Source organism: Nestor notabilis, unplaced genomic scaffold, assembly GCF_000696875.1.
Source record: "Nestor notabilis isolate BGI_N333 unplaced genomic scaffold, ASM69687v1 scaffold33380, whole genome shotgun sequence".
Taxonomy (NCBI): Eukaryota; Metazoa; Chordata; class Aves; order Psittaciformes; family Psittacidae; genus Nestor; species Nestor notabilis.
Window position 1 is genome coordinate 3,654 of NW_009911228.1, and position 20,916 is coordinate 24,569.

At 37.7% G+C, this 20,916-nt stretch overlaps 1 protein-coding gene across 1 annotated transcript in view; it reads left to right on the forward strand.

The window, feature by feature from the left end:
- Positions 1–655: 655 nt before the first annotated feature.
- The window catches only part of TENM3 (teneurin transmembrane protein 3), a gene marked incomplete at its 3' end in the record, with an annotated part of 46,472 nt that continues 26,211 nt past the window's right edge, over positions 656–20,916 (forward strand). The window contains exons 1-9 of the mRNA XM_010013759.1: positions 656–868; positions 1,905–2,024; positions 2,427–2,688; positions 9,364–9,631; positions 10,216–10,359; positions 13,474–13,723; positions 14,125–14,145; positions 19,363–19,595; positions 20,139–20,293. Coding sequence (XP_010012061.1) covers positions 669–868; positions 1,905–2,024; positions 2,427–2,688; positions 9,364–9,631; positions 10,216–10,359; positions 13,474–13,723; positions 14,125–14,145; positions 19,363–19,595; positions 20,139–20,293 — 1,653 coding nt within the window. The remainder of the gene's footprint in view (positions 869–1,904; positions 2,025–2,426; positions 2,689–9,363; positions 9,632–10,215; positions 10,360–13,473; positions 13,724–14,124; positions 14,146–19,362; positions 19,596–20,138; positions 20,294–20,916) is intronic.

Here is a 20,916-nt window from a genome sequence, read left to right on the forward strand (position 1 = left end):
GTACATAAGCATAAAAGCACCCATGTGTTTAAATCTTGGTTATAGTGGCCAGCATTCCTCACCAGTTTATTCAGAATAAAATCTAAATGTTAAATACAGATTTTGTTGTCTCATACATTTTCATGCAAAATAGTTGTGGAAATTGCCTTTGCCACTAGCAACAAAATCTTTCTGCTAAGGTATAAAGGAATCCACCTTGATAAATGTTGTGAAATATTTAAAGCTACTTGCAGCATAGATACACTGAAGAACTTCAGGGTCACAGCAGAGTGGGAGTTACTTGTTTCTTTTCTCTAGCAAGCCAAATAACCTCAGATAAAAGCTACTTAGACCCACCTAAATTTTAAATATTTATAAGTTAACAGTTTATGCAGAGCCTGAGCACCTTCATTTTCTGGTTTGTTCAACATGTTTTCAGAAACGTATCAAATACATGATGCTGAGTATATTCAGCTTGCATGATTTCCATGGGAGTTAAGAACTCAGTGGAAACAAACTCTCTTTCCGATACTGAAAGTGAATTTATTAAAGTTTTAATTATTAGTATTCTTTCATCCTAATTAGGTTTTTTTTCTCTCTGCTGGCTGGCTCATTGACATGTAAAGGGGCAGGAAGAAGAGTTTGTTCATTTCTGTGACTTTCTGCCAACAGATGGGCTGGTTGACTGTATGGATCCTGACTGCTGTTTGCAGAGTTCTTGCCAAAACCAGCCTTATTGTCGTGGACTACCTGATCCCCAAGATATTATCAGCCAAAGCCAACAGTCTCCGTCACAGCAAGCCGCCAAAGCATTTTATGACCGGATCAGTTTCCTCATTGGGGCAGACAGCACTCATGTCATACCTGGGGAAAGTCCTTTTAACAAAAGGTGAGTATGAATTATCATTTACTGATGAAGAAGAAAGAAATTGAAGAGTGTGAGATTCCTATTGGAGACGATCCACTCCGATTGCAAAATTCATGGCATGGACTTTCAGCAAAGACCTTTTCTCATCATATATTTATTTGTTTATTTTGTCTCATTTCCTGCAAAATTCGAATTGCTGGAGCTAGCAGGTTACAGAAGGTATTTGCCATGCTTAGTACCTGTATTCTATCAGGGCACTTCATTAATGATTAAATAAATCTTTATTTAACCAGTTGATTTGGGCTAGCACAGTTGGAAATATATCAAAGCAATGAAAACACTTCAGAAGGAAAAGCAAAGCTGCACTTTTTAAACTGAGCTCACTAAATAATATAAATTATGAATTAATGTAATAGAACGGTTAAGTGCACGACAGTATAATTGCATAAACTATTTGACTGGTGCTCTACGAAGCAGTAATGACCTGAAAATAAACCAGTAACAGGAAGCAGGTGTCTGGAATCTCACAGAGTGAAAGAAGATGATTTACACTAGAACTACTGCGTTTGCAGTAATTTAACTGCATTAATGTGTTTGGGCACAGCAGTTGATTAAAAGTTGTTGCACCAGTGTTCCTTATTGCTCTTTTAAATTTTGTACTTCATAGTCCCTGCAGTTTTACAGATCGCTTTGATACTAATTGAAAAGTACGTTGTTCTTTAAGAGTCTGCCAGAGGTATGACACAGTGGGAACATCTAGAGCTTGTAAGTTCTTAAAATTCTTCAGTGAATTTCTGGTCTTAGGAATTCAGTACAGACAAAATGAACAGAGGTAAAATCAACAGTACTGAGACTAAATTATTATCTGCACATTTTGAGGCATTTGTTTATACGGTGCAAATTATGTGAACTCGTAAAAGGGTTAGAGTCTCAGGAATGTTCTTGTAATGGTAATTGATACTATGGTGGGGGGCGGGGTTCACTCTACTGGCTCTTACTTATTCAAAAGAGAACGATAAAAGCTAATTTGTAATTTGATCCTGCATCTTTTTCACAGTCTTGCATCCGTCATAAGGGGCCAAGTATTAACTGCTGATGGAACGCCGCTTATTGGAGTCAATGTCTCCTTTCTACACTATCCAGATTATGGATATACAATCACTCGCCAAGATGGAATGTAAGTTCCCTTTGAAGTGCTTCTAAGTCATAAAGACAGCAAAGGCGTTACTGAAGAGCTGCTTGTAAAAGTAAGATTATAGTAACAAAATAATGGAAACAAAAGACATGAACAAAGTGATTGGCTAAAGTTGTACTTTTGACATTTTTCAAATATAAAACATGCTGATTATATACTTTACAAGTAGAAGGGCTTGCTTAATTTAAATGCAGCATCCCAAACTCTCCATTCTCTCAATGCAGTATTATGTAATATAATTTAATTGATTTCTCCATTGTTCCCAGTAGAGCCATTCTGCCTTCAGAGCAGTGCAATAGAATAAGGAATCAATCTGTAAAATGGTGCCTGTGGATGGCTTTGGGAATGTGCTGACTAGCTAGCCCTGTTGGGTTTTTTTCCTAGGTTTGATTTGGTAGCAAATGGTGGTGCCTCCCTGACACTAGTGTTTGAGCGATCACCGTTCCTGACACAGTATCACACAGTATGGATTCCCTGGAATGTATTTTATGTCATGGATACCCTGGTCATGAAGAAGGAAGAAAATGACATTCCTAGTTGTGATCTGAGCGGATTTGTGAGGCCAAACCCTGTTATTGTGTCATCACCTTTATCTACCTTCTTCAGAATTTCTCCTGAAGATAGTCCTGTCATCCCAGAGACACAGGTAAAGTGTGCTTCAAATAAATAGCATCTTGTCACAGGCTAGTATTAAGCAGCCATAATGAAAAGAGTGAAAACTACTGTTTAAAATAAATAATGCTGACTGAGTGCTAAGAATTTGCAACATGATTGTTTCCAATTTATTTATTCTGTGGGATGATTTTAAAAAATGAGGTAAGAAAGCTTCATGTACACTAGCGTCTGGTTTTGTATTTGTTTGCATGTTTTCATCATTTAATTTACAGAATGCCTTCAGCAACCAGGCATTAGCCCATCAAAATGGACACATTATAGTACATCTGCTTTTTTTGACTGCCCTCTTCTTAGAAATGCACCTCAGAAACTGAAAATTAAGGGTATTTTTCCACTATGTCTGAAAGACCCATACAGTTCCATTTATCTGTTTAGTCCTAATAAATAGCATGACATTCTGATCTTTATAAATTAAGAGAACTTTCTGTAACACTGAGGACAGGGTTATAAACCAATGAGCATGCGTACTAATCAACTTCTTCGGAGCTTGTAATATCGAAAGTGAAACTTAACATCAGAATGTTAATGGAAACATTTTAATGGAAAAAGCTGTGGTTGGAATGTTTTTTCTCTAACATAGGTGTATTAAATTCTTCCATCTCAAGTAACTAATCACTAATACTGTCTTCCTCAGCTCCTAAAGAAGAGTTACGTTTCAAGAAGTAATATTTATCTCATTGATTTCTGATTTAAAAAAATTACAAACTACTGATTTTCCTAGTGAAACAGCATTCTTTCTGCCTTCCTCTTTCTTTTCCTCTCCTTTCCCTCTCTCTCTTTTCTCTTTCTCTCCCCTACCTTCGCGATGTCATAATTACATAGGGCACTCTTTTTCCCATTCAGCAAGGAATGTGCTTGCCTCTCCAAGGGAAACATAGAAAGTGTATTCAAATGTTTTCATGCAGAGCTCTTAAAGCTCTCAAAATCATTAAGCAATTCACGGTAGGAACAGGTTTAAAGTAAAGATGTAAAAAAATTACAACTAAATGCTCATACAAATCTAGACTGTGCTAGAAAATTGTTGCTTTTATCCTCGCTGTCATTTCTGCGCCTTTGATAGTTGCAAGTCAATTAAAAGAAAGTACTTGCAAAAAAACAGTCCACTGAAAAACAGCTCTGATTTACTTGTTTCAGCAACAGATGATAGATTCAGTTTCTGAAGTGATGGAAAATGGCTTAGATGTGGGGTATAAATCAAGAAAAAAGTAGTAGTAGAAGAATGTCAGAAAATACATGTTTTCAAAAAACACTTGTAATGTCTACGTAAACAAGTCATTTCATGAGCAGTAGGACTAATGAAGTCTGGATTTGTACTAATGCCCACCCATTGCTAAAATTCCAGCTATCTGCCACATCTAGTCCTTCTCCTGTGGACTGCATTCAGCCTTTTTTTTCTCATGGGAGAACCAACTTGCCTACTTCTTGCCTTCCTGAACCCTTTGTTTTATAAACCCTTAAGAAACTGAATTATCTGTAAGGCTTCCTACTGTTATTTCAAATGTGGTTGAAATGGCTACCAGGTTCAGAAGTGGCGAGGTGGGAGGTCTGACAGGCAGGACTGCTGGGTCAACTTGATTTCTGTAGAAAACCAGCTGGAAGGAAAGATGGTGTTCTCAGTGGATTCTAGGCAGTTGGCGTGGATGCGTCATTTATGATGAGGTAAAAATAGTACTGTCGTTATGTATGCAAAAATCTGGTTCCAGTACTGTGTCAAAAAGAAAACCATCAAGGAGTATTTTCTTCTATATTTTTTGCTCATCACACACGCAATCCCCTACTTTGGTAAGTGGGAGCTGCACAGCCGTGCCTTTTGGGTACTCCTTTAGGGTCATGTTCCTCTCAGAAATGCATAATGCGCAACAGTCTGTCTCCCAAAAAAATGACTGCCCTGATAAAAGATGGACAGAGCTAGACTCCGTTCAAAGCTGTCTATTCAGCTCCAGAGGAACTGCTATAGATGTTTTCATAAAAAAGGGACAATGCTGGTTTAAACTGTGGGAGTCTGCAGGAAGGCACAGAGAAAGAAACCATTCCCCATGTTCCTTCGGTCAGTATACTCACCCTGTTTGTGTGGTGTGACAGCACTCACTGTCACGTACTACAGGAGAAAATGATGTGCTGCTGTAATTATCATCCCTTGAAGTGCCTCATCATCCCCTGGAGATAATGTTTCTGAAAGAGTATGCTTAGTGGCTTATGAATCCCAAATTGATCAGAGTGGGAATTAAAGTCTGTACCAAAGAAGCAGCACAAAAGAAAATAAAAAAAGGCAGCAGGCAAAGGGAAAGAACAAATTTAGTGGGTAAAGGGGTGACCAGAGACCCCTCAAGAGGGGTGATAATAAATAACATGTTAACTAAATTTGGACTACTTAGGCATGACTTTATCTGCTTTAAATTGCAAGCTAGCATGCTCTGCCTAGACCTAACTAGCTGAGATTAGTCAGTGTGGAACAAGACAGTAAACTGCATGCAGATGCGGGAGATCAGGTTAAGCTGGAGCTGCTTATATGTGATAGGTAGTACAGTTGTTGTCTTGTTCCTGATATAATAAATACCAGTTTGCCACGTATTGCAGTGTGGTCTGGCAGAAACCCACATGTGAGTCACAATGAACAATTCTGAAACTGAGTTTTTGAGGCTTTCATTCTCCTGTACTTCTGTTATCCACTGTAATGTACACTTGCAAGATGCCTTCTGCAGGTCCTGAGCAGCTTGTTTCCATCACCTCCAGTGTGTGGGAGAATGAAAACTGAAAAGTTTTCCTTCCTATTATGTGTCTGAGGTTCCCCTCCCCTGACTCTCTCTCACAACTGGCAATATTATACAGCAGAAGGCAGCAAAAATTATTTACTCAGAAGAATTCAGGATAAAACATGGGCCTCAGTGTCTTAATAAAATGGTTGATTGTAACTTCAGGGTGGCCAGTTTTTCAGCGAATAAATTAACCTCTATTATCATTTAAACATGAAATGTAATAGGATGTCAAGGTGTTCCAGTATTACATGCATGCTGCATCGTAGTTTCACTTAGGTAAAATCTCCAGAACTTCAAGTTTGTACTGAGAAAAAAATGGAGATTACTTTTAGAGCCAAATCTATGCTTCCTTTGTTTTCCAGCACACTTTCTTTCGTCTTGCTTTGTGTTTGAAGCATTATATACACTTCTTGATTTATTCTTTTATGGACACTTTTGTAGGTTCCTATATGTGCATGTCTTCTTCCTATTCCTCTTCTCTGTGGTATCTCAACAATGTTTTAAGTCTGGGGGAAAAAACCAAAAAGTATTTTTTTCCCTTTTAATTTCTTCTTGCTTTATATTGTTAACTCAAGGTTATTTCTTTATAAGTTCATTTAAGAACCTCAATTCTAGGGGAACTCTTTTTTTAAGAAGAAAAGATTTTTCCATCTTGAAATGAGCAGTTTCATCTTCTACTTAAAGAACTATAATTTTAGTACTCCTTGGTCTCAACCTTTGTGTAATAACAGTAGTTGCTAATATATGGGTGTATCTAAAAATGCCATCTTTACCTCTCTCAAACCAAGATGATGTTATATTTTAATGCAACAGCTCAGCTGTTACTTCTCGGCAAAGAAGTAACTTTTTTTTCTGACATTAGGACTGAAGTTTGCACTCATTTGTGAAGTTTGTTCTCAAATCCTCTATTGAAGTTGCTCATTTTGTCAAAAAAATCACAGCAGTACAGCAGGCATTTTTCTCCCTAATTGAATTAAATTACTTAATCAAGGTTCTCAATTCCATCAGAGCTTGTCACTTGAATCATATTATATTTTGGATCAGGAAAGTATTCCAGAGCCTGAACAGCTTTAGTCCTGCTGGCCAGGAGAGACGAAGAGCCATGCACAATTTATGTGACTCAGGCACCAGCTGAACTCTCAGGACAACAAAATCTGTCTTTGTGAAAATTGAGATGACCCTTATCTCAGTCTCATAGGTTAAATATTTCATGGCTGTCCTCCTGAGAAGCTTGATCATCCATAAATAAAATGTCAACCATTAGAATTTAGTGGCTGGGCTATATATAACTCTTTGGGTACCCTGATACCCCTAGGGTAGCAGCCTTTCTGAAGGTAGTTTGATATTCTATCTGGGAAAGCTAAAGTACAGACAGCTTGGTTGTGTGGGCGATTTCTGGTGTTACCTTTATACCCAGGGACTTTCCTGATTGCTTTACAATTGATGTGTTGTCGTGGATCCCATAGGATGCTCTCTGCTGTGCCTGATGATTTAACTTTTCGGATGAACATTAAGCTGTTGAATTCTCTTTGCAATGCTTGATTCTGGGAGAGAGATTGAGTTGCCTAACCTTACCTCTACATTTCTAAAGTTCTCAAGAAAATAAGTTACTATGGGGGATATTTTATGGAAAAAAGGAAGTTATAAGACAGATCTCCAACAGATATTTGAGGCTTCTGCAGAAACTAATGATAGGTGTTTGGGTTTTGTTTTAAAGCTCGCTGAGAACTGCATGAATTTCCTAGTTTCTAATTTGATAGTAATCCAAATACACAGTGGAATTTCTTGGAAATTGAAACTTCAAGGTGTTCTCTTTATTGCCTGTTATCTCAGCCAAGAGTACTGGAAGACCACCTAAGTGTTTAACACTGCTCTTCCACAGTTGCAGTTGCCAAAGAAGCAGTGGCCGTAACAGGAGACCAGTGAAGTCCATTAAATTGTGTCCTATTACAAGCATATTACTTCTTCTTCTCCTCTTGCTTACAGAGACCTCCATCTGTTATATTGTGCAGTATATGAGAGTCCTGCTGATGTCTTGAGGAGGAATTTGTCTTTTGTTCCTGGGTGGTTTATATTTTTCCTTCAAAATCTTAGCAATGGAATATGTTCACAGTCACTATATCTCTAGAGAAGGGGGGGCTGTTTGTGTAGAGAAGGTTTGCTTGTTCTCTGGCTTAGATGCTGTGCGTGTATCAGGCTAAGAGAGAGCAGACTACATTTACAAACAGAAATTATGCCACTCACCTCCTTGCAAGTGATGGTACCAGTTGTCATTTCTTCTCACTGATGGTTCTTGGTGGGAAAAAAAAAAACATTTGAAGGTCAAGAATTAAGAATTTATAAATCTGAATTTCACTCTTCTAGTATCTTCCAGTTCCTCCTTTATTTCCTACAGCTCCGTTATAGTCTTACTGGAGAAGAAGTTTTATGTCTACGTACATCAGATGTAAATAACCATTCATGCCAGATAATGAGTCAAAATACTATTTCTGATTTTTTGTTACTGTTATTGGGAAGGAGATAGATAAAATTAATACCATATAAATAGTCTTTATAAACCAGCAAATTTGCTAATGTAGAGGATGTTGAAGCACCTGCTGCCCTCCTCAAGAGCATAAACCACATTATTTTACCCTATTCAACACAGGCAGTAGTTGTTTAAAAGCAATGCCCAAGGATTTCTCTAGCATAGAGAGCTAACTTAGTGCTTGTTTAGTAGCCAGCTTTTGACCCGGCTGACATCTCAAGCCTGGTATTTGTGACAGTGCTCTCCCTGAAGTCTACTTTCCACTAATATTAATTAGTATCTGGTCTTCAGGCTTTAGGATGAGGAAACAGGAAAGTAAAATAAAGCTTTCCAAATTTACTTCTCCAGGAATGCTCCTTTGACACCAGCAAGGCTTTGGGCTTCTGCTTCAGCATCCTTTGCCCTCTCTTCCCATCAGAGGAACATTACTTTTATAGATGTGTCTGGATAGGGGTCTTTTTAATTTTATTTTTTTTTTCCAATAAGCTGGGATACTTGGTAGCTGTTCACCTGAAGTGCTGGCTGTCAGTGTTTATGTCTTGACTGAGGTATAGGACAGTATAGGCTGTCTTCATCCACATTACACAGAAACCTTTCACGTCCATCCATCATCCACAAAAGCTTCTCAGCTTGGAGGAAGAGACAAGGTAGAGGAGGGGAGGAACCTTTTAAGAATCAAATTGAATCATTGCACCTCTTTGAAATGAGAAAGTGGTGAGCTGATGTCTGAGTAGTGAATATTGATCAGGAAATATGGAAAAGCTTTCCCTGAGGCATCCTACTTATCTGTCTTCAAAATAAATGGAAGAATGCTCTAGTCTAAACTATTTACAATCCACAGGCAATGCAAATAATCAACCACCTTAAAGTCCTTCCTGCTCCTAAAGGAGTAATTAAAACATCCCAACCCAAATCAGAAGCTTTGCAGTGCTTAGAGGCTCTACAGCCTTTAATACATATCCATAGTTGGAACATGGGTGTCAGCATATGAAAGGGTTATTTTCATTGAGATGAAAGATTTTTTTTTTTTTTGGCCTCTTTTGGAAAAAGCAGTTGGGTATCTTTTCCGTCTCCTGGATGCTTCTCTTCCTCAGTAAAAATAAATGAGAGATCTTTGAAATTCTTCAGCAGAAAGTATCAACTAAGCAACTTCAGTATAACAAATAATTTAGACTTCACAAAAAATATTAAAAGTTGTTATTTATGGGGTTTTTTACATTATTAAATAAAGCCTGGATTTAGATGATACTTCCTAATGGCTTGTCATGTGGCATTATGTCAGGCCTCCTTTTATGGTAGCTGCATTTTTCTGTTTAATTTCAAAATCATTCAAATACTGTATTTTTTTCTTACCAATGCATAGGTGCTTCATGAAGAAACGACAATACCAGGGACCGATTTGAAGTTATCATACTTAAGTTCCAGGGCTGCAGGATATAAATCTGTTCTGAAGATTACTATGACCCAGTCTGTTATACCATTTAATTTAATGAAGGTTCATCTTATGGTGGCAGTGGTGGGAAGACTTTTCCAAAAGTGGTTCCCTGCATCCCCAAATCTGGCTTACACTTTCATATGGGATAAAACTGATGCATACAACCAGAGAGTCTATGGATTATCTGAAGCTGTTGGTATGTGTGTTATGGCGGTTTTTTGCATTTTTACTATTGTCTTGAAAATAAGGAAGCACATCTCAAATACTTGTGTCCATTAAGTAGAAAATGTTTAGCAGCATAACATGAGAAATATCAATAGATATTAAAACATATTAAAAATACTAATCTAAACTTTGAATTATAAGAAACAATTTCCTTTAAAAGGAAAAAGAAACCACAGTCATTTTTCACTTCTAGTTCTCCCCCACAAAGTAGTCCTCAGCCTTCTAATACAGTATGGTATTTAGTCTGCACAGTTCTTGTACTGTAGAGCACAGTAACATTGTGACGTACTTCACAAGTGACTTTCACAAAATTACTTCCCTTTGTGCCCGTCCTAATCCACTTTTAATAGCTGAAATTATTTTAATAACTCAAGATTGATTTTTAAAGGATTTTGGAATCTGTTTAGTGTTTTCATTGCATCTGAAGAAGCCATAGGGATTTTCAGGTAGCCCAGGAGAGCAGGAGAGCATATGTAGTTTAAGGAAATTATATTCTTTAAGCTCTTCTTTTGAACAAGATCCTGTACTTAATGAGGAAATTTACTGTTATTTCAGTGTCTGTAGGATATGAATATGAGTCTTGCTTGGATCTAACTCTCTGGGAAAAGCGTACTGCCATTTTGCAGGGTTATGAACTGGATGCCTCCAACATGGGTGGCTGGACGTTGGATAAGCATCATGTTTTGGATGTTCAGAATGGTAAGGAGTTAATTTTCTTCTTGCTAATTTTAGTACTCAAATGCCTTGTACCTTAGGTATTTCATTCTAACTTTTCAAATGTTTGCTTTGTTATTTCAAAAAAGGAAATTATGGTATGTCTTGCATATGGTAAATACTTTGAGCTTTACAGTGAATGTTACGTTTCTTCATCCTATAAACACATATTCATTAATAAAACTATCGAACAGTGTCAGCCTGTGTTAGATACAAAAAAAAGCTCAAACCAAAAATGTTAAAACTGTTTTTAAAAATTCAGTGATGTTAAAAGGATGCGATTTCTAAAGCAGTTGTACATGTCAGCTTTGTTACTGGCATTAACTGTTTGTATGTTAACCGTATCTTGAACAATGTTTCCACTTCCAGTTTTCACAATGACTGAAAATTAAACAGCAATAAGAGACATTCCTGCCAAACTGAGAGCTCTTCACTTGAATACTAAATCCTTCATTTATACAGGAGGTGTTCCTCTTCATGTCATGTTATTCCCAGCCTCTGCACAGCTGCTTGTGGGAGTGGTTAGCACATGGGTACCATCTCTTTTGGAGGATGAGCTCTCATTTACACTCTCCTGTTTAAATCCTTCCCTGAGGTGAATCCTCCCTGCGGTGCTGTGGTTGGCTCAGCACACAGCAGGTAACGAATGGTACTGCCTTGAGTCATTGAGGGCACTTGTGCTCCTTGTTTCAGGACAGAGTTCAGTCGATAGTGAGTGAGTCTTCCTTAATTTCAGTGAAAAAAAGGAAGGAACAATACACATTTACAAGAACTGTGCCTTAGCACCAAGGTAAATTTGTCCAGTGTGCTACTCAGCAGCTGGCTTGAGGGTGCCATGCTACGGAAACCCCAGCTCGACACTGAACAGGAGGAAATTGGGAAAAATTTGGCTGAACACATGTAAGAAAGGTAAAATAAACAGTCACATGGCTCAAGGTGGGAGTTGGTCGTACTGGATTTTCACACAAAGGAAGAGCCTAGAAGTAATTCAGTGGGAAGAACATCACTTCTGCAGTACCTTGTGTCCCTTGGAGGTCTCCCACTAGTACGTGTGCTTATTTTGTGTGCTTTGCTAATCACCACCTAAAGCATTGCTTCTGACTGGTAGAAAAACAAGGTAACCACATCAAAGAAAAAGATGTCATTGTGTCTAATCTAAAATGTCAGGAAAACCCTGTGCAGATTATTGTAAGATAATCCATCTAAAAATGTAAAGAGCCATAATTATAAATATATATATAAGATTGATTCTGTTCACAAGGTAAATTGATGGTGGCTTTAAATTATGTTCAAGAGTATATTTGACAAGCAATGACTTTCCAAAGTGACGTGTGTCTAATTGAATAAACGAAGTGGAGAGTTGTAATGACAAGGTGGATGAGCTGGAGAAATTTATTCAGAAGAGAGTGCAGAGAGTGTTTGTGCGGACATCCTGAACTACTGCAGTAAATAGTCTAATGTACATCTTTTACTCTGCAATAATAGAGGAGAAATGTGAAGGACCAATTTTTCAAGGTAATGACAGAATAAATCAAGTGCAATAGTGTACTGTGCTGACTTGTAGAATTCCTCTGATGAAAATTACAGAACTCAGCTGTTTCAAGCAAAATTATGGTGCCATGATTGTCATAAATGATGTAATCACAGGAGAGGGGATTTTGTAAACCGTTAATGCATTCTGGCTTTAACTATTCATGAATAATACGTTCTCCTTCTTTTGATTTAGATTACTTATTTAGATTACTTGCCATTAGGTTTCTGTAAAGCATTTCTTCCCAATTTTATTAGGTATATTGGTTCTACATTTATAATCTCCTAAATTTTATAACATTAAAAGGTACTGAAGACACCTACACATTTAAAGACGAAAATGCAGTCTTTTTTCGCATATCCTTCAGAATAAAGAGTGCATTTTGGGAGTGAGAAGAGAAAAAGGAATACGTCTTAAATTTCTTCTAAGCAACTCAAAAGAGAAATGTATCCCTCAGCCCCAAACTGCCTTTGAAACTCTGGGCACACAATCAATAAACACGTATCACTTTAAAGTACAAAGTGACATGTGGTTTACATGGATTATACCATGGAAAGATAAATTGTGACTTATGAGTATAACCATAATTGCTGACCATTTGTAGAGTACACTTCAGTGGATTCATTGAGAGACGTAATCCCAGCATCACTTTAACTCACCTTTTTTCCCTAAGACTGAAGATTTAACATAAAGCATACATTTTTCTTCTCTGATTTCCTACGGAGGCTATAAGGAAGAAAAATACTGCTGGCACATTGCTTTGTCTTCACGAAATTATTGTTCCTTTCATGCCTCAAAGCAGAATTAAGTTTAAGAGGCAGGTTGGCCTGGCACCACATTTTTTTTTTTGTTATTTTGACATTTTTAATAACTGCCTATAACTGCAGATGTGGTATTGAGGCAGGCTTTGTTGCCACAGGTACAGTTTTGTTGTGAGCTGAGTAAAGAGTCTTTCATAACGTAAAATTGAGGCAATCTCCAACTTTTTGAAGTAGCTCTTTAATTAATATTTACAATTTGCAGCAATAATCCACTTTAGATTACATATGACATCACATTAATAATTAGTTAGGGTGGGACTTTAAGAATACAATTTGGAAATATGTTTTTTTCTTTTTTATAACGCATGAACATCTAGAATTCCAGTCATTTCTGGGGAATTTCAAAACTGTAAAGATTTAGGAACACAGACCTTGATTTCATTCAGTGCACCTTGCATTTCCTTCAACATGACAGTATTTTGTCTGAATTATAACTATTAAAACTATTAGCATTTAAAAATAAGAAAAACTGAAAACTTGTTTGGGTTTTAAATGCTAGTGTTTCTGCTACATTTTGTTGACAAGATAATTTCATGTTTTGTGTGTCTGTGACTTAAATTTAACTATAAATGTTTTAATAAAGTTCTGTTACTTGTAGTGAGAAAAATATGGTGGTGAAACAATTAAAAGTCCATTATATTATTAAGCAACTAAATATTTGGAATGCTTACACATCATTTTATGTACACTCATTCAAAGTTTTTATGACCTATTTCTTGGTTTGTTTTCTTTTATGTTATCTACCAGGAATTCTCTACAAAGGAAATGGTGAAAATCAATTTATATCTCAGCAACCCCCAATTGTTAGTAGCATTATGGGCAATGGAAGACGTCGCAGCATCTCCTGTCCAAGTTGTAATGGTCAAGCTGATGGTAATAAATTGCTGGCTCCAGTTGCCTTAGCTTGTGGGATAGATGGCAGTCTTTACGTGGGGGATTTCAACTACGTTCGGCGGATATTCCCATCTGGAAATGTAACTAGTGTTCTGGAACTAAGGTATGTATTTTCCTCATCTCAGACTTTTGGAGTTGTGAGTTACTGTTGCAAGCTGAAGTACTGAACTGATTTCTGACATGGTGGAAGCTAGAGTTTCCAAATGCTTTGGGGAACAAAAAAAGTTGAGAAAGAAGATTTCAAAACATGTGAAAAAGTAGTTAAAACTGAAGTGAAAAAATTTTAACTGTGCTTATCTAAGCTGTCAGAGTGTAATCTACCCAAGTAATTATTCTGTGGATTTGAAGAGTTAACCTACGTAGTCGACAGGAGTGGACAAAAGATGATGATTCACCCTTCACTAATGACAGATGTAAATGTTGCCTTCTTTTCATCTTTTAACATCCTTTCTGAATGTTTTTCTAATAATGTTTTTCTGTTCTTTTTCACTTGCTCCCTCCAAGAAATAAAGATTTTAGACATAGGTAAGCATTCCTTAAAGAAGATTTATATTTTTCTAACTGTTCTTTTTTCTTTTTTAAGAAATGAATGCTTATAATGGAGAAGTCATTTCTGAGATGTATTACTAGAAAAGAGGAGTATTTTTCAAAAATAATGAGTTCATATGTTTTAGTTATGTCAGCTGTCAGGCTGTATTATCCTTTCGGATACAGGTTCCTCTTTTCTCATCACTCTCTGTCCGCAGTCAGGCTTCTTTTTATGCTTGTGTATGCCCTCCTTTGCTGTCCCCTCATCTCTGCTCACTCCTGTTCCTTGCTGGCAACACTTTTGCTGATCCTATCAAAACTCCTTAATCAGATACCCCAAATACAATGAGAATTGCTTTTAAATAAGAATAATTATGAAAGTGTCAAGTGAATTCATCTTATTAGCCTTTGGATGTTGAGTCTTTTCAGGCTGACATTTAACAGATTTGTTTCTTTAAAGGTGAACTTCTCTTAATAATGAAAGCTGAAATTGTCCCATAACACAAATCCAGGAGTTAAGATTTTAAAGTACACCAAGATTCGTAAGACTAGTCATAAAAACAAGAGTAAACAGAAAGATTTAGTACAACATTCATCCATCCTTAGAATTGCTTTGCTACAGTAGCTGGTGCTGGTAAGGAGACAGAAACAAACAAGTTATGCTAAAATCTTGTTGGATACACAAAACCCTCCAAGACTTTGTGGCAGAACTGTTAAGTATGGGGCTTAGAAACCCACTTTCTCGCCTTTTTTGCTGACAGTCGTTTTCCTTCCTTGTTTTCAAGCAAATTCCAGAGTGTCGTATCTCAGTTCTCCTGGTTTTTTAAACTCACCTTGCGTTGGACGTACTTCTTTGTCAGGAAGGATTTTATGTTTTAAAAAGTATGATTCAGATGTGTTAGGCGAAAAACTCTATGACTAAATAAGGTGTTTGCATCATGTGCTAATGATCAAAATTGGGAGTTGATGCACAGTCTAGCATGTTTTATGTTATTTTCCAGGTGTAACTCAGATGCAGTCCCTTCTGTTTGGTGGTTTTAGGTTTTCACTATTATGTTTAATTTACATTTGTTCCACTAGTTTTGAAAGAATTATATCCCTTGTGGTATCACAAAGTTGTGATTGCAACTGGATAAGACATTATCTTGGCAAATGTGTGGAATACAGAATAAACGGGAATTTGTAATGGAGAAAGAGGATTAAGGAACAGATGGGTAGTGAGGTTTGTTTTGCTGTGATTTACTAGCGACGCCCTCTCCTGCCTCTGGCAGAACTGTGGTTACAGGCTCAACTGCAGCATTCCAGAAACTATATCCCTGCATGTAAGAAAAGTTGGTGAGGGAGAACACTGAAGCTTTTCTCCTTTATTTATGCCTACAAAGAAGCTCCAGGTAGCCAAATTGAAATCATACTGCACAAATTAGTGTAACAGCATTGGCCTCATAGAGCGGCTATGAAGTGGGGATTCCTCCTGAGGCAGGAGACATAGAGGACCACAGAGAGAGAACTAGCTTTGCAGGAGTGGTTATGTAGGCAGTGGGCAGGAGATGTGGAGCCCACAGTGCAGCCTGTCATGGTCTACTACAAGTTTGTTTTCTCTCCCATCATACAACATTTTCCACTTAGCCTCAGAGGTTTGCTATTCAGGGGCTTCCTAAACCAAGAGTGGCATCTTTGATGCTTAATATCCCCCTGGCAGCTTTTTAGTCTATTCATTTAGCTGATTTTTGTTTAACATGCATAAACTTTTAGGATCCACTAAATCTAGTTGCCACAGGCTCCCCAGCTTAAGGACACAGTGTGAGACCAAATAGCTTCTGTGGCCTGCATGAAGTCATGCAAAGCCCTGTGAAATGCTGCAGCGAGAAGCATGACTGTCTGGCCTGTAGGAGAGGGGGGCAAACTGTCCTGTTTCACTGTCAAGCCCTTCAGACTGCTGAGGAGAGTTGTATTTAAACTGCAGTTTGGAAAACAGCCCCCAACAGACCACTTTGCAGTACATAATTACTAGGTATCAAAGCAAAGAAAATGCACTAAAATATGTATTCCCCAAGTAAAACTAATGAAGGGGGCTAAATACAAGTTCAGATCTACTATCTATTCCAGCATTCAACTTTCCTCGCCTAAACACAGTGCTTCAGCACAGTGAGTGATGTGCCTCCCAGCTCAAGGAGCCTGTACTCTCAATTAAAGAGACAATGCAGATCAAATTTATCCTCTCATGTACCAGTGACCTACCACTTTTTCAATCTCAAAGCTGAACTGATGTCTTTATACACACTGCTGCCTGTGGGTGATTAATGCTGATAGGCAGTCATGGAAGGAGTAATTTTTAGAAGGACTTTGAAGACAGGGAGGTCGTTTGTAGGCTATGGCAGTATCCCAAGTCAGTAGAGAGCCAGAAAAAAAGTTTAACAAAACATAAACCCAGCTTTGAGTGTGTGTGGTTTAGAAGGCACAGAGTGAATAGTAGAAAGTCTGAAGCAGGCAGGCTATTTTTAAAACATTAGTGCATGGAGAGTAATGCAGGTGATCCGACAGCTGAAGAATTAAAAGATTGGCATAAGCAAGATCAAAGCAATGGGAAATAGATCATTGCACCTCTGTGCATGCGTGTGTGTGCACTTTAAATTCAAAGCACTTATTTGGCATAGACAGAACAAGTTAATTTATAGTCATTTGTCTTTACAGGAGCCCATGTTGGTATGTAACTGCCTGTTTTGCAGAGCCACTGACAGCGATTAGGCGCTACTGAATGAGTCCAGAAGTCACTGGCTGTGGATTTTATTTCTTTGCATTTGTTGTTACTGATAGAAGGCAAGAGCTTAACATCATTTCAAGCTACAATGAAATAGAATAAACTGTGCAGCTTTGCAGCCGCTGGCTGCTTCTCCCTGTGCTATTTTTGAGATCTGCATAGCGCGCATGGATGTTTCCTGGCTGGAAAACAAACGTGGTTTTCCCTGGACAATTATTCAGTTCCTCAAATTGTGCCTTGCTCTTGTGAATTAATGGGGAGGGGGTTCTGTCAGCTAAAGCTGCCTCAGCTTTTTAACCTTCGCTTGAAAAGAAATGCTGAAGTTAAGCCTGTTATATTAACTCAGCAAGGAGCAATTAGACATCTGCGTATGGCAAGTTGGAGAGTTTATATCAATTCAATAATATCCAATGCACTCCTACACTTTGGGGTTGGGGGGTTAGTAAAATAAGAAAATATCCTCAAATTATCAGCTGTATTTTTTTGTTTCGACGAGAATACACTTCCTATGAGAACTCATCCCCAATAAGAAGAGCTTTGTAATTTTTGTTGGAATTAGAACTTAGAAATACTGTCATATTTATGAAGAAAACAGCTTTTAAAGTTCTTTCTAGAAAGAAATAATTGTGTTAGATACAAATTTGATGATTCTTTATTCCAACAACTGAAAAATATGACGAAGGCAGGGTTAGATGAGTCAAAGAGAGGTACTTTTAATTTAGATTTCAGTAGTATAAGAAAGGACTTTATTTTAAATTACAATGAAATAAAATTTAATTGCACATTTCACGTTTTGCAACGTGTTTATATTTGAAGTGTCTGCAAAGTTTCTTAAAGACCAAAGTAATCATGTAAATGGGTGTAATTTAATTTGCAGTCTGTAGAGGTATAAATAATTCGTACACTACATAGTGAGCATATTAGATGATCTCTGTGTAAATTGAGGTTTCGAAAATACCTTTCAACTATTTAGCACATTGGCAATAACAGATTTCTAACAAACAGAAATTGAAAGTGAGCCTGCATTTGATTGCTTTCAGAGGTGCTGCACACCACTCAGCTCTATAGCAGAGCTTTTTAAGAGGTGCTAATCACTCCGTATTTGATTTCATTAGTCTGCTTCACTTGGTTTCTTCATTCTGAACCAACATGTTAAAAGTCTTAAAACCAAAGAAAATCCTATTTATGCAACACATCGTTTTCTGTGGTTTTGTAATTGGATAGCTATTAAAATTTGTCCCTACTAAAAGCCATAATTTGTTCACAAGTTGTTCCTGTTGGTCTCTTGTAGCTTCTTCCAAGTGGCAGTACATAAAAATGTGTTACATTATCACAGTTATATATTTACAAAACATGAAGTATAGCATTCTGCGAACAGATGTTTGGCTATCACCAAGGCTGGTAGATCTGTTTAAGCAGCGCTTTTGCAAACATCAGAAGTGGGATTGCCTATTCTGACACTCTGCTTCAATCCATTAGGAGAGCATCTGAAATTACCTCCTGTATTTACATGACCTTATTTCAGTTCTTCATGCCATAAATTAGGTCAGGAATCCCAATTGCAGTGGGTTAAGTTTCTACATCATAATATGTCAACCCAAGAGGTAATCTCCAGGGCTGGTTTTTACACCAGCAGGGGAGAAAAGACAGTAATTCTCAATTATGTGCTAGTAGAGAGGCAAAATGTACGTTTCTGGGAAAATGGTTAGCAATATATATTTTCACTGTAATAAAGGCTGTGTTGGCATGGTTAGCAGTTCTGTGCCAACATGTACAGTTATTTGAAATATGACTCTGAGTTAAGAAGAACGGAAAAGCTTCACTCGGTGCTCTGGTGGAAAAGATGACATTTCCTAATGTGTTAAATCATGCGTATCACGTCTTTGAAAGCAGTGGATTAAACAAATATTTATGAAGGATGTCTTATCTCTTGCCTGTGAACTAATAATACGAACTCTGCCTTATCTGTTTATGAATTATATAAACCATGCACCCCAGCAGCCTTATATAAATTATAATAAAACAGATAAGATGATAACAGCAACAAAGCATAAGCAAGGGCTGAGGTCCTGCTGCAAAGTTTGGAAGTGGATCAAAGTTCCTGGAAAGCCTGAGAGTTTTTAGACTCCAGTACTTTGATTTGGCTTATTACGGAGAAAGGAGCTGTCTCTAATTACAGAGCAAGGAACAGGCCTGTGAGCATCACGGACACCGTGGATCTTCTGTCCCAAAAGGATGAGTAGTCTAGACTGGACTGCCTGTGCCACAGGCAAGAAACGTGACCCAAAAAAGGTTTTGGGGCCATGACCTGGTGCTACCTATGCCTAGACCATCACCACTGGCTTGAACTATATATGTATTATTTCACACTGTGTATGAACTGAAGCCTTTTCTTCTTGATCAAGTGTTAGTTGCAGCTAATCACAGCATGTGCAATGTATAATTCCATTTTACAGCAACAACCCTGCTCACAGATACTACCTCGCAACTGACCCCGTGACAGGAGATTTGTACGTTTCCGACACAAACACTCGCAGGATTTATCGTCCCAAGTCACTCACGGGTGCGAAAGACCTGACCAAAAATGCTGAGGTAATAGGAGGAACAGGGGAGCAGTGCCTACCATTTGATGAGGCAAGGTGTGGTGATGGAGGCAAGGCGGTGGAGGCAACTCTCATGAGCCCTAAAGGTAAAAAAAGTTACCCCCCCCTCCATAACTTTCAAAATAATACGTAATTCAGAGCAGGGGACATGGTCATGCTTAACCCAGTAGTTGGGTCAAAAATGTGGGTTTGAGTAATTTTTTCCAACTGGAAAGCTCATTGAGGAAGAGATCTATGTGGAACCTGGGTTGATTTTTCGGAAGTATTTGGCTTGCGTGGTTATTGAGCATTTTTAAATGCTCATTTAGATTATGAGTTTGGCAGGCAACAATGAAGATTTCAAATCGGTGTTGTTTCTGATCCCGCTTCTCTTTCAGGTTAACTTAAAAGCTAGGTCGCCCTTTACACACAGCAGCAAATGAACAGCGAATGTGATAAACAGTAGTAGATTTTATACTGAATGTTGGTTTATTATGCAAAATATGTTTTCAAGCTGTTTTACTACCTACTACCTAAAACCATATCTTCTGCCCTTAATTTCCACTAGATACATATCACTTATGCCGTTAGTTGTACATATTCACTGCTAGTACAAAAAACCCACCCTGTTTTTATTCTCTTCGCTAAAGGAATAGCAATTGACAAGAACGGGTTAATCTACTTTGTTGATGGGACCATGATCAGAAAAGTGGATCAGAATGGAATAATATCAACTCTGCTTGGCTCCAATGACCTCACCTCAGCACGACCATTGACCTGTGATACCAGCATGCACATCAGCCAGGTACTTTTTAGTACTGATGGTTTGGAAAGCTGAGCTGGGGCTTAGAAATGCAAATGCAGCTTTCTTGCCCCTTAAAATAACGGTGGGTGGGTGTAGTGTGTTATGGGTATTTAACAAAGAATTTGGGGAGAAAGAAACCTCTTCCAAGGGCATGAATCGCAGGGTATCCTCTTAGCTATAAATGCAGCTGTATTCAATTTTTCTGCCCATAAAGTTCAGTTCAGTTTAGAACAGCAAAACTATCAGCAGGAACTGGTAGTAAATACTGGGAGAATGGCAGATCTGTTAGAACTATCTTGGCATGTTGATGTTTTCAGAATCACCAACATCCTTAACCTCCCGGAGTGAATGAGGATATATACAAAAAACCATTTTTTTTTCATTTGTCTCAAGAACCTTGTGTAGTTAAGAAAGGGCATTAATCGTGGTATGTTTAAAAATGGAGTACAGTGTGATGGTTTGTAATCTGGAAGGTAGTAAGTTATTTTTGCTATTACAGGAATTAAAGATTACTATTGTCCTTAAAGTATGCATATAGACTTTGATATCACAAATGCATATATCTGCATTTGTGATACAGAAACATATAGCATTTACTGGAGGGAAAATTCAACCTGTATTCT